General features: G+C 48.2%; 2 protein-coding genes across 5 annotated transcripts in view; both read left to right on the top strand.

Annotated features, from left to right (window-relative positions):
- The window catches only part of AGBL4 (AGBL carboxypeptidase 4), a 1,384,112-nt gene that overhangs the window by 1,161,399 nt on the left and 209,567 nt on the right, over positions 1-13,146 (top strand). The window lies entirely within an intron of this gene.
- The window catches only part of BEND5 (BEN domain containing 5), a 47,090-nt gene that overhangs the window by 29,292 nt on the left and 4,652 nt on the right, over positions 1-13,146 (top strand). For all 4 annotated transcript variants that reach the window (XM_059898356.1, XM_059898379.1, XM_059898374.1 and 1 more), the window contains 2 exons: positions 3,109-3,257; positions 8,990-9,203. In XM_059898356.1, the coding sequence (XP_059754339.1) occupies positions 3,109-3,257; positions 8,990-9,203 (363 nt within the window). The remainder of the gene's footprint in view (positions 1-3,108; positions 3,258-8,989; positions 9,204-13,146) is intronic.

Genomic DNA, 13,146 nt, shown 5'->3' with positions numbered 1-13,146 from the left:
GGGGGCATAGCGTGGGTGTGCCGCGGAGCGCAGGCACGTGCTCTGGGCTGGGCACTTGGGGCAAAAGAAGGCCAGCAGCGCCCTGTCTCCCAGGGACTAGCGGTGACTAACTGAGCCCCCAGTATGACCCTCGTGCGGGGGAGGGGCAGTGGGGGAGAGCCACCGTTTACTGAGCACCTGCTTCGTGCCCGAGTCTGGATTAATCATTTCATACGTGACTCGTTTAATCTTCGGTCTGGCCAAGTCGCTGTTGTCATCCCTCCTTTCAGGTGAGGCAGCAGAGTCAGAAGGGTGAAGTAATTACTGATGTGTAAAATTGCCTGTGGAGGGTTGAATTGGAACCAGGCATGGTGTGGAGCCCTGGTCTCTGACATAAAAGGACGCAGTCTCTGCCTGCCCTCAGGCCTCACGGGGTCTAGTGGGGGGCAGGCATAGAAACAAATGAGTGCATCTGATTATCATCGGGGGAGGGGAGCGTCCAGAGGACCTGGTTAGGCCACTTTGGAACGGAGCCTAGGAAGAGGGGACCAGCGGAGAGTGGAGCCAGAGAGGTGACCTTCTGCTCTCAGCCCTTGCTCCTTCTGACGCCCCTCACGTGCCCCCCTGTAGCCATCTGAACTGTCTGTTCCCTTGGCTAGATGTTTCCAGTTTCTGTTGTACAGCCCTAGCTTCTACTTTCACGGCTGCAAACAGGTTTCAGATATTTGGGAACAGCTTCCCTCCCACCCACCCCGACCACCGCCCCCAAGCACCTCCACTCAGCAGCAGGGCTTTATTTCAGAATCTCTGCTCCAGCCCACTGAAGTCTCTTTCTTGCCCACAACTTTCTCTGCCCTCTCATGTTATGAAGAATTTACTGAGAGCCTGTAACATGCCAGGCTAGGTGCCAGGATTGCCAAGAGAGTAAAACCTTGCCCTTGAAGAGCTTAACAGTTTGATGTGGATGACAGATTGGTCGATGTTTGCAAGTACAACTTGCTGGAAGTATTTACAGTTTAGAGACCCCCTACTTGGTAGTGATCAGAGCAAGGCCTCACGAAGGAGACATCTAAGCTCTGTTCTGCAGTCTGACCACGGGCTTGGCAGGCAGATGAGGTGGTGTTCAAGACCAAAACAATAGCACGTCCAAAGGCTCAGAGGCTTGGGACGACACAGCATCTGGGGGACATGAGCAGTGTCAGGGAAGAGCAGGAATTGAGCGCCAGAGGTAGAGAGGAGGCTGGTGATTCTGGGCCTTCAGGAGGCTATCTATGGTGTGCACCTTAATTTTGAGGGTAATGGGAGCCTAAGCCAGGAAGGACCTGGTCGTGAGTAGATCTCTTTAGCAGCCGTTGTGGAGATGGATGGGAGAGAACTAGACTGAAGGTCAGAGCTGAGTTGGATTCGATCTCTTCTCCAACACCTTCCTCTCATAGAAGGAAAAGGAGGTTTCAGAGGAGGGAGGCTATCTTGCCAAAGATTTACCTGTGCTCCAGTGGCTGCATGGACCACCCCCTCTCAGCCCATTCCTTTTTCGTGTTGCTGAATGTCAGAGCAGGAAGAGACCTCAGATGCCACCTTGGCCAGGCCCTTTTGGGGAAACTGAAGTAATTACTTCTTCCCTGATCTAAGAAAAGATCAAATGCTCCACTTGAGTTTGCTTCTATCTCAGAAATACAACCGAGATCTTACACAGAGAGAAGATACAGTTTGGCATCTGCTTCTGAAACTTTAGAATTATTAATTCATTCTTGTCATTCTTTTATTCATTTAACAAACATTCAGAGAGCACCTCCTCATTCCAGGTGCTGGGGACAAAGAAGAATAAGCCTTAGGCCCAGCTCTTGAGTAGGTCACGCAGAATTGGGAGATGCTCTCCCAAGATGAGCCCTCCTTTTTTGTCAACGCTGTGCTGCTCCCCAACTATGCTGCATTCAGCTTTGTGTGTTCAAACTTAAATATTGGAGACTGCAGAGATCTGTCTTGCAGATGACAGCTGCCAGCAACTCAGGAGTGATTTTCTTGTTCTGGGAAGCCCTGTCCTGAGGAATTTTTGTAACAAAATCACCGATACCTTCGCGACCACCAGCCAAAGCAAGGGCATGACAATTGAACATAGAATTGCAGCCAGATTGTTGGTGAGGGCTTTAGTACACAAAGAGCTCTGTCCCAAGTGGCCCACATGGTAGGGATAAGGGAAGGTTGGACCCCGAAACCCATTGGTTACTTAAGTTATATGCACAGCTCTGGGGACCGGCTTTGGCAGTAGCTGAACTTCTGCTCCCATTAAACCCTGAAGTATTTGCATAGGGAGAATTTCCAGGATGCTAAACTCTCCGTTGGCCTTTGGAGTTGCTCTCCTGCAAAAGTTAATCTAGTCATTTGGCCTTATTTACTCATTTTCATCCTGTTTCTCTGCCCTTTGGTAATCAAGACACAATAGGCGATTTGAAAAATAGTCCATCATTTTTTAAAGCTAATGGAGAAGAAAATATCCCCCTTAGAAACCACCACCATTTATCTAGCTGCCTTTCACAGTTTAAACCGTACATAATTTGTGTTCATTGCATTAAAATAAAACTCAGGGTAGCTGCTGGTTCAGGCAATCAGGGGCTTAATCTGTATTGTATTTTAATTTCTTGGTTGAAATGCTCCTGCCTAGATACTAGGTCTTGGGAGGGGGAGGCCTTTGCATTTCTCCCCCTACTTTCCTATCTTCTGCTGTGGCCTGCTTCACATAGGCTGCAGAGATGGGGTTTTGGCAAATACACAATTTGCATACTGGAGTCATTGCCACCCAGTCTCCACCCCAGTCTTAACGGGACCTCTTTCCTCTGCAGGAAGTTGAGTCCCCTGTGTTTTCATTCAGACAGTGACACCCTAGAAGACTGCTTCTCATTCATGCTTAACTAGCTTCTCGTCCATTCTTGTCTTCCAGTTTTCCACCTTTTCCCCTGTGACATTCATACCTCATATTATTTTCAAGCTTGGGTTTAAGTGTAGTCCAATGGACAAAAATAAGCCAACATATTTTTTGTGTGCCGCTATGTGCTGATAGATGCCTAGTTAAAATATTTGCCTTTTCTTTTCCTTGGAGTTCTAGACAGATCTCTTTTCTTAACTGCCTAGGTCCCGCCATTGACTTGGAAAAAGTAAAGTCAGAATGTCTCGAGCCCGAGCCGGAGTTACGGAGCACTTTCAGTGAGGAAGCAAATACGTCGTCCTATTACCCCGCTCCTGCACCTGTCATGGACAAGTATATCCTAGACAATGGCAAGGTAGTGTTTCAAGCTCACTATCCATTCCCTGCAAGTGTTGGTTAGTCAGTGTGAAGATGGAGAGTATGGTGGGAGCTTCCCGAGACACAGCTTGACCAGTTGGCCTCCTGGCCTAGCCCTGAGTGACTGCTTCCAGAATCCATGTGTTATAACTAGTGGAGCTTTACTAGGACTTCTTCTTTTTCTCTTCCTTTTCCTTTTTTCTTTTTTTTTTGCTAAATATTGGGCCAAAGCAACTGTAAAACTAACCTGACATTTAAAAATAGCTTATTAGTGAGAATGTATTTTTAAAATGATAATTCAATGAAACCAGATGCATAACATTTATAAGGTGATCTAGAAATATCTGATTTACAGATATGGATACGACTCAATATTTATCCATTCACTGTTTACAAAGTACCTATGTGTTCTAAGCCCCGCCCTAAATGGCAGGGATACATGGGACTTCCCTGGCGGTCCAGTGGTTAAGACTTCGCCTTCCAGTGGGTACGGGTTCAGTCCCTGGTTGGGGAGCTAAGATCCCACATGCCTCGTGGCCAAAGAACCAAAACATAAAACAGAAGCAAAATTGTAACAAATTCAGTAAAGACTTTGAAAATGGTCCACATCAAAAAAAAAAAAAAAAAAAAATCTTTAATAAATACATAAATAAAATGCCAGGGATACAGAGGTGAATGGGACATGCTCCTTACCCCTAAGCTGCTTTCAAGTCGTACATTGAGCGTGGTTAGCCCACAGTCCTAGGACCACATATAACTCCTCAGATTTTTTTGTAAGACTCTTGAAAAAATGTTATGAAAGAAAACGTAAGCAATATTAGTAGTTATATTAGTACAGGGGTGAAAAGTAATGGAATAGCCTTTGGAAGTCTTAAAGTCACATGATGATATAGTAGCAGGGCAGGGAGAAGACTTCTAATATTCTTCCAACATCCAAATGAATTCATCTTGGAGGAAATATATTGGATCCCTTTGTCTAGGCACTAGTCAGATGCAGTTTTACTGTAATATTCTCTGCTACCATGGCATACATTACAGACATCACCTCTCCTTCTCCCCAGAGACTCATCTGTGTCCGTCTGTTTTTCTTGCCTTATGCTTCAAAAGGTCTCTGTTTATCCAGTATTGTTCCCCAGTGGGTTGATGAGAAAGAAAAGGTTGTTTTATTTGGGTTTGTCCAGATATATCCCTGCAGCTGGCCAGCCTGAGCCAAAGCAAATAGCCAAAGCTAAGGAAATGAAACTAGTTAGTCTTTCGGGCTCTCTTGGATATGCTGCTGTCATCTCCATGGAGCACTTCCTCCCCTCCAGAGGGCCAAACCATAGGCCCATTCTGCCTTGACTTGCTGCAGCCAGCAAGCTGTAAGAGTCTGCTTTGCAGGTGAGAGGTGGCATGACAGAGTGGAAGTAGGCAGCCCGGAGCCTGAGTTTAAGCTTAGCTCTATCTTTGTCCTACCTGTGTGACTCTGAGTGGGGTTTCCCTTCTCTGGGCCTCAGCGTCTCTTGTCTGTGCCAGGTGGGATCAGATTGATGCTCTCCATAGTCATTAACAATGACTCAAACCCTGTGTCTAAGTTTGGTGAACCTTTCCCAACTGAAGATAAAGAAAAGACTATTCTGTCTTTGTTGACTTCTTTTTAGTCATGATCACGTTGTGGAATGACTACAGACTTTTTCTTAAAGTAGCTTCTAAGAGAAATCTGTTTCTCTCTTGCTTTGAAGACCCACGGACAGTTTCTGAGCATTATGAGGGTCTCTTTTGCAAAGGATCGTTTTTCCTCCAGGAAAATGGGTCTCTCAAAGGTCATTTAATTTTTTCACTCTCGAGTTGCACAACAAATCTTTAAAGTGCCAGATTTCCTTTTTCATCGATTATTGCCAACACTTTGCTATAAAACTAACCTGGCTTCAGTTTGCAGCTAATTGGCAATCAGAGAAATTTATTAAGGGAGAGGAAGGAAGGAGACTTACTGGATATGGACGGCAGCTTCCTAGAACAGCAGTCCCCACATCCCAGAAGCAGCCATCATTGTTCTTGGCTCTGCAGTCATTTCTGACCCTTCCTTCTTTCTGCCTGAATCTCTGTGCTGCCTAGAGCATGGGAATGGGATCCATTTCCTAGCAGGAAACTGGTTTTGTCCTACAAAACATTTCACAAGGACATTTTTTTGATCAAGTCCCATCCTACCAGATGCCATACTTTTAATAACCTCCCTTGAAAGCATAAGGCTAACATTTTGGTCAAATGGGGCTTTATGTGAATAGGGCTTGCCATAAAAGCTACTTTCTGATTTTGCTAAAGTGCATTGCTTTTCTTTGTCTTAAGATATTTTATTTCAAAAACTCGTTGAATCATAAAGCTGCAAAGACCATTAAAGTTTAAATAGTCTAATTTATACATGGGATAGATGGGGAAATACATCCAGAGAAGGGGCTCGTCTCTAGTTCTACAACAGATCAGAGGCAGGCAGGCAGGAGCTAGAAGCCGGATCACCTGGCTTCCAGGTCAGTGCTCTTTCCAGTCTGTTCTGCATCCCTGAAAATGGGGCATTGCTCCAGATGACCCTGAGCTTTGTTGACCTCAGGAGCCCTTGTCCCAAATGCCCCAACATATACCTGTGATTGGTCTTACCCAGGGCCACTTCTCTCTGTGCTGTAAAATTGGCCTTGTATTCGAATGCATGTCAGAAAATATTTTCTTCTCCAAGGAACAGCAGCTCATCAGAACTGAAAGCCAGTGACACTGAGACATATTAAATATGTGCATCAGTTTCTTCCTGCTTTGTGTTCAGACTAGTCCTGGTCACTTTGTAGGAGGCAAAAGAGGCAAAGCCTCGACCTCTCCCCACGGGGACGTGGGGCTGAATCAGGTAGTGAAGCCTCTCAGTAGGCTAGAAATTCAGAAGGGGTAGAACTTAGCCCTGGAGGAGTGAAGGAGGTTTTCCTGCACTGGGGACTGGGGCTTGAAAGATTAGCAGGCTTAAGAAGACATAAGGGAAGGCATTCATCCCTGGGTGGGGGGAGAGGCATGAGCAGAGACGTGGATGGGGGAAAGAAGGCAAAGGAAGTAACGGTTTCTGGTTGTGTGCTGTCCTCCTGACGTTTGACTCATGTTATCTCACTGAATCCTCAAAACAGCTCTATGAATTAGGTGGTGATCTGCCTCTGGTACAGCTGACAAAAGTAAGGTTCAGAGAGGTCAAGTGACTAGCCCAAGACACCCAGCTAGTAGGTGGAAGGGCCAGGATTCACACGGGGCTGGAGACTCCAGAGCCCATCCTCTTTCTGTTACCTACCACACACTGGAAGTAGGAGGAAATGAGTGAGTTTGGGAGCATCATTGAGTGATGAACATAGTACGATTAGCAGGTTGAATGGAAACAGGATTCTAGAGGACCTTTAACGCCGCCTGAGGAGGTTGGATTTGAGGTGATAGGAAACAGGGAGCCATTCAAGATTCCAGAGGGTTAACATAAAAACACAGAGTTGAAAGACTGCGGAAGTCATCTAGTCAAAGAAGGAAAGCTATGTTTTAGGTAATTAATCTGGCAGTGTTTACAGCGTGGGTTGGAGCGGGCAGGGGCTGGAGGCAGGAAGGCCAGCCCGTGGCTTTTCTCCAGGTTTCCCTGACTGCAGAGTGAACTGCAGTGGGCGCTGGCCAGGGCAGTGGCCGGGCAGGTACAGAGGAAGACTCAAGAGGAAAGCCATCTGAATACTGATCTGCTTTGTTTCCACCCCCATGAGCACCACCGTGACACTGGTGGCAGCAGGAAGGCCGGGAGAGCATGGGCTGCAGGGTCATAGGATTTGATTCCAGAACGTACTGATAGTATGTCTTAGGAAAACTAATGAGTCCTTCTGAATCTCTGTTCCTGTCTGTAAAGTAGGAATAATTATTTCTACCTATTTCCATCTGTTAAGGTCATTATGAGGATTAACTAAATTGAGAGTACCATACCTAGTTCACTATAGGCACTGAAAAAATATTAGTGTCCCCTGTCTCTTGTAGAACATTGGCTAAGATAACTGCCATCTCTCTTTTAAGAACAGTAAATTAAAAGGTTGTAGGAAAGCAAGGCTCAGGATAGAAAAGAGCAGAGATCTTTGGAAAACTGAAGTTGTCCTCCATCTCCAAGGCTTTCTGATTCTGCATTTAACGTAACTCACATCCCTTGTTTTCCCCTATCTCAGGAAGCTTGCGTGGGTAGCCCCAGAGAGTCACCCAGAGAGGTGACTTGGGGTCCAGCAGGGAGCAGCAGGGAACTTGTCCCCAGTATGCCTGATCTGGCACACAGACTGCCCACCTGCAGTTCAGACTGCAGAGAAAAGGCCAGACTTGACCTTGGGTCTCTGTTGCCCAGCCAGCCCCAGGCAGCACATCTCACTCCAGGGTTACTTATCTTCCTGAGTCGTATGAACAGATTTGCTGCACCAAATTTTGTGACACAGGAAGGCCAGGTGGATCTGGTTATCTGATATCGTGCCTGCAGAGGTCTGAATGATCTTTTGAGCAAAAGGAAGTGAAGTTAGATATGGCAGTTTGATTGGTTAATTGCTGGCATTCGTGGGTGGGCTGTGTTAGTGTCACTGGCTGACCTGTCTGCCCATCTGTGCGTGCCCACCTTGCTTTCCAAGCCAACCTTCGGTAGAAAGATCTCCAAACATCTCTGAACTGTGGGTCCTGCTGGTCTGCCATCAGTCTGGGTGTGCGTGCCGTCTCTCACACCAGACTCTCCTGAGACGCCTCCTGACCGTGCGAGGTCGATGACCTACAGTCTTTCTGAAGACAGGGACCTTGGCAGGGACTTTCCATTCCCCTCAGAAAGTTTAACTCATCAGTGGCTTCCTCTCCTCCGTCCCCACAGAGGCCATTTCCACCCTCCGTAGACTCAGCAGAAACACAGCATAAATAGCCATGTCAAAGTCAAAATTTAATTTTTTTAATGATTAATGTTAGCAAATGGTCTTCAAGTTGTTAAAAGAGCCAGAAAGGAAAAAAAAAAAAACTTCTCAAACCTCATTGCTAGATCATTCTGGGACTTCTGCATTTAATGACTCTGCACTGAAACTTTCTGAGTGCTTCCCTTACAGAGAGCATAAGATTGTGTTTTGTTCTGTGCACCGTCAGAATCAGACCAGAGACACAGCGGTGGTGCTTAATTTGTTAAAATCATAGGTGTTCTCAGCCAGAAGGAATTCAGCTGAAATCCAACTCTCCCAGTTCAGTTCATGGGAAACTGAAGCCAGAGACAGAAAGGGCTTGCACAGACACACTCCGTTAGCGGCAGAGCCTGGACGGTTTCCCTCCTCACTCCACCTGCTGTGGTTGTCACACCTAGGAATTACCTAGGAAGCTTTAAACCATCCTGACAACGAGGCCCCGCCCAGATGAAATAAATCCACTCTGCAAGTTCAGAGTTGAGTGACTTTCAGCAAGCAGCTGTACCTTTCTCAACCTGGTTTTTCCACCTGAAATGAAAAGAGTGTCCCAACGCCTTCCTTCCAGGGTTGCTGTGAAGATTTTGAGATAGTGGATATAAAGCAGTAGAATAAGGCTTGACACGTTACAGGTATTCAGTAAATGATTATTTCCCTTAAAGAAAGTTAATTAGTATTTATGGAACAAATCCCTTGCAGTTGTGCAGCAGTGTCTTTTAAAGGACAAGAAAAATTTCCAGCTACCATCCTGTCCGACTAAACAGGTGCTTGCTTGTGTTCTTATCCCTTTCAGGTCCATCTGGGAAGCGGGATTTGGGTTGATGAGGAGAAATGGCACCAGCTACAAGTAACCCAAGGAGATTCCAAGTACACAAAGAACTTGGCAGTCATGATTTGGGGAACAGATGTTCTGAAGAACAGAAGCGTCACAGGAGTTGCCACAAAAAAAAAGAAAGATGCAGTCCCTAAGCCACCCCTCTCGCCTCACAAACTAAGCATCGTCAGAGGTGGGTCCCGCTCTGGAAACGCAGTGGCTGAGACACCGCGCTTTACTCTGTCAGGAATGTATCGGGCACATTTCAGTTCAACAGACACCCGCTGAAGCTTCTCCATGCCAGGCCCCGGGCTGGGCACGGGGACACAGGAGCAGATATGGACCTGGTCCCAGAAGAGCTCACATTTAACAAGGCAAATGAGCTGTGGACACAAGCACAGTTCAAGGAGCTAGCATGCGAGAGGGACAGAGCGGGGTTCTCAGGAGGGGAGGAAACCCCTAGCCAGAAAATCAGGGAAGGGTTCCTGGGAAGGGGGGTCACTGGATTGGGCCTTGAAGGATCCATCAGACATGGAGACGCAGATGTGTAAAGAGAGGTACTTGGGAGGCAGAAGCATCTGGAACAAAGGCGTCGGGTTGGGAAAGGAGCGCTGCTGTGTAGAGAGCCTGAAGGTGGAGGCTAGGGGACCAGTTCTGGGAGGTCCTAGCATCATGCCTGGAGCACTTAGTGAGGTGAAGACCAGCTGAGGGTCACTGGATTCAGCTTTTCTGGGGGTCACTGGATTCAGCTTTTCTGGGGTTTGGGAGGGGTTGGAGGGAAGGCAGAGAGACAGGGAGTCGTTTGTAAAGATAGGGCACTGGCCCGGACTCTGATTTTCCTTCCCTCCTGCCTTCCTTTCTTCCTTCCTCCCCTCTCTTCCCTCTTCCTTCTTTCTTTCCTCTATCTCTCCTACCCACTCTCCATCCATTCACAGAGCTCTTATTCTTTGCCAGGCTCTCTACTGGGTATGGAGGACACAAAGGGGGATACGAAACAGTCTCCATCTGCAGGGTGCTCACAGTCACATGGGGAAGGCGAACACAAGAACAGCTAGTTGCGGTACAGATAATACAAATTATAGACACAGGCAGGAAAGTACATGGGAGCAGAGAGAATATAGTAATTGCTAATTATTCTGAGCGCTTACTACGTTTCAGGTTCTGTTTTTTTTATGATTCTGTGTTAAAAATTCTTTTACATATATTAACTCATTTAATCTTCATAACACATAACACTCCTTCTGTTGGCTGCCAATATTATCCCTGTTTTAGTTGCAGAAACTGGACACAGAGATGTTAAGTAACTTCCCCAGATCGCACAGCTTTAGGGGTAGAGCCGGGAGTCCGAGGCAGGAGGGCTGGCTCCAGAAGCTGTGCTCCTAACCACTAGTCTCTAAGTGTCCAACTGCCATGTTTTGATGAAGAAAGTAAGACTCAGTCAGCATGTACATTTTGAACAGGCCATGTGCCAGGTTCTGGGGCAGACAGCAAGTATGTCCAGGAACAAATCAGATCATTTCAGGTACTGATGAAAGGCCGTGAAGCCTCATCGAGTGATACAGTAGCTGTGTTGGCTGGGGTGGGTGGAGAAGACCTGCCTGAAGCGGTGCATTCAAGCTGGGAACTGGATGTAGAGGTCAGCCCTGTGCAGGTCTGAGGGGTGGTGAAGCAGGCAGAAAAGAGCGGGTTCAAAGGCCTGCACGCTCAAGGGGTGAAGCAGCCCCGGGGCGCTGCAGAGTCATGAGCGAGGGGACACTGAGATCAGGCCGGTGGGCGAGAGGCGGTCTTTTAAGGGCCATGAAGGCCACAGTAAGCGGCTTGGATTTACCCTACTTGCAGGAGAAAGGTAAGGGAGGTCTTCAGTAGGAGTGACCAAATGGGAGGTCAGTTAGGAGGCTGATGCAGTGGTCTCGGGGAGGGATGATGGTGCCATGGACTGAGGTTAGAGCAGTGGAAACGGAGAAAAATGGCCAGGTTTAGGGTGTATTTTGGAGGTCGAGGTGTAAGGACACAGAGAGATTAGGTGACCAGCCAGAAGTCACAGCTACAGGGTTTCAGAGCCTGGATTTAAACCCACCCCCTCTGACTCTGGTCTGGGGCTTGTTCCATAGCACAGCTGCCCCCGTTGCTGGCCGATTCATGATTACCTGATTTAGGCAGACACTTATTTTTAGACAAGCGGAGGTAACCTTTAGTCTGCCCACTGTCTGAGAAGGTGGAGCCTAATTTGGGAGGTCGCCCTGATAAAGCGTCCTTCCTGGGGACACAGCCCTGCCTACCTGAGACGTGGCTGACCTCTAATTCTGTTACACTTGTTGGGCTGTGACTCAGCAGGTCCCAGGTGCCTTCCAGTGGCCGGCTGCCCTACCGTTGTCACACCGTGGTATAAAATCATCTACTGTGCGTCTGCCTCAGGCACTGGTCTGACTGTGTCGGGCTCACCTCCACGTCCTCCTTGCCTCTCGCACAGGTCCTGGCACACAGTGGGAGCTCAGTCACCGAGGGCTGAACAAATGCCACACTGAGACCTGCAAGCTGATCCCCTGACTGACTCTTCACACTGTTTCTTGTGAACTACTTTCTTTCCATGTCCCAGTGTCTTCAGCTGAACGCTCACCTCTTAAGACAGTTAAGAGGGCTGCTTGGATTATAGCTTGGAATAGTTACGTTTGAGGTGTGAAAAGAAGTTTCCATTCTTTGTTGACAAGTGAGCTGCCCCCACGGAGCCGACATGACCTCGTGATGGTCACATCACTGAAGCTCACGATTGTTCAGTGCTTTGCAGCTTTCAGGCCCCCTCCTGTCTGCTCCCAGTGCAGGGTGATGGAGAGTAGAAATTGGAACCAGGTATCGAAAGCCTGGGGTTGAGCCCCAACTCTGCTTTGCTTTAACTTTGAGCTCACCCTGGTTCCATTCTGTTTATTTTTGTTTCCCCAGGCCCAGCGCAGTGCCCGTACCGGGTAGATGCTTGGTGTGTCCATGTGTAAAGGCAGGATTCAGTCCTTGTCCTGGCTGCCCAGTGGACCTGTAGACATTTGTGTGTTCTTTGGACCCCATTCAGATGATGTCATTTGCAGCTAATCTGGTCCCCAATACTAAGGAGCAATCTGGAAGAAAATAGCTCAGCTGTGTGGCTTGGGGCTCTTACAGGCTCACTGTCTTCAGGCCCATAGGGCAGGCCCTCCAAGTTTCCCTCACTGATCCACTCCTCCATTTTCTAAGCCCTTTTTAAACCTTCTCTACTCTTCCTGAACATGATAGGCCACACCTCTCTCTTTTTCAAACGATGACCATGTCTCTTCCTTCACAGAGAAAAGAAAATGAAATCCCACAGCTTCGAACCACCCTATCTACAAACTTCACTGGATCCCCCAGTTCTTCTGCCTCTTGTTTCCTTCTCTTATTTGGGACTGGCCATTCCCTCCAACTGGATCGCAGCCCACCTGCCTTCCTAAGCACCTTGTTCCTCCCACTCAACTGGGTCCTTCCCAGCACCATTTAAATATACTTTGATCACTCATTTCTTACAGAAGCAAACAAAACACTCCCTAGACGTCACTTCCATCACCCAGCTGCTGCCATGTCTTTCTGTTCCTTTTCACATCCAGGTTTCCTGAAAGAGTTGTCTGCGTTCAGTGCCCATGTGCACCGGTAATGCCCCTGCCATCTGGCATCGGCTCCCAGCCCTCTACTTACTCTGTCCTTGCCAGGCTTCCCCGTGGCTCCTCCTTTTGCTCATCCAGGGCATGGCTCCACCTCCTCCCCAGCCGTTTGACCTGATCCCTCCTCCTTTACTGAGAAACCCTCCTGCAGGCTCAGGTCTCCTCCTGCCTGTGGCTTCTCATTCCCCCTGCGGGCTCCCCTCCCGCTGCCCTCGCCTCTGTCTCCAGCCCTCTTCTCTCTCACTCTGCGGAGCTGCCCTCCGCTGCTCTCACTCCCCATTGTCACCATTGCCCTCGGCATGCTCACGGCCCTGGGTTGAAATCCACACTCCTCATCTTGGCTGCTGCCTGGTGATCTGGCCTCTGGTGACTCCCCCGGCCTCATCTCACACCACACTTCCCATTTCCACTGTGCTCTGACCACTGAGGCCTTCTCCCAGCCCCTTCCTGTTCCCACTGCCAGCAGTGCCTTCC

Source organism: Balaenoptera ricei, chromosome 1, assembly GCF_028023285.1.
Source record: "Balaenoptera ricei isolate mBalRic1 chromosome 1, mBalRic1.hap2, whole genome shotgun sequence".
NCBI lineage: Eukaryota > Metazoa > Chordata > Mammalia > Artiodactyla > Balaenopteridae > Balaenoptera > Balaenoptera ricei.
This window is presented reverse-complemented; position numbering and strand designations above follow the sequence as displayed.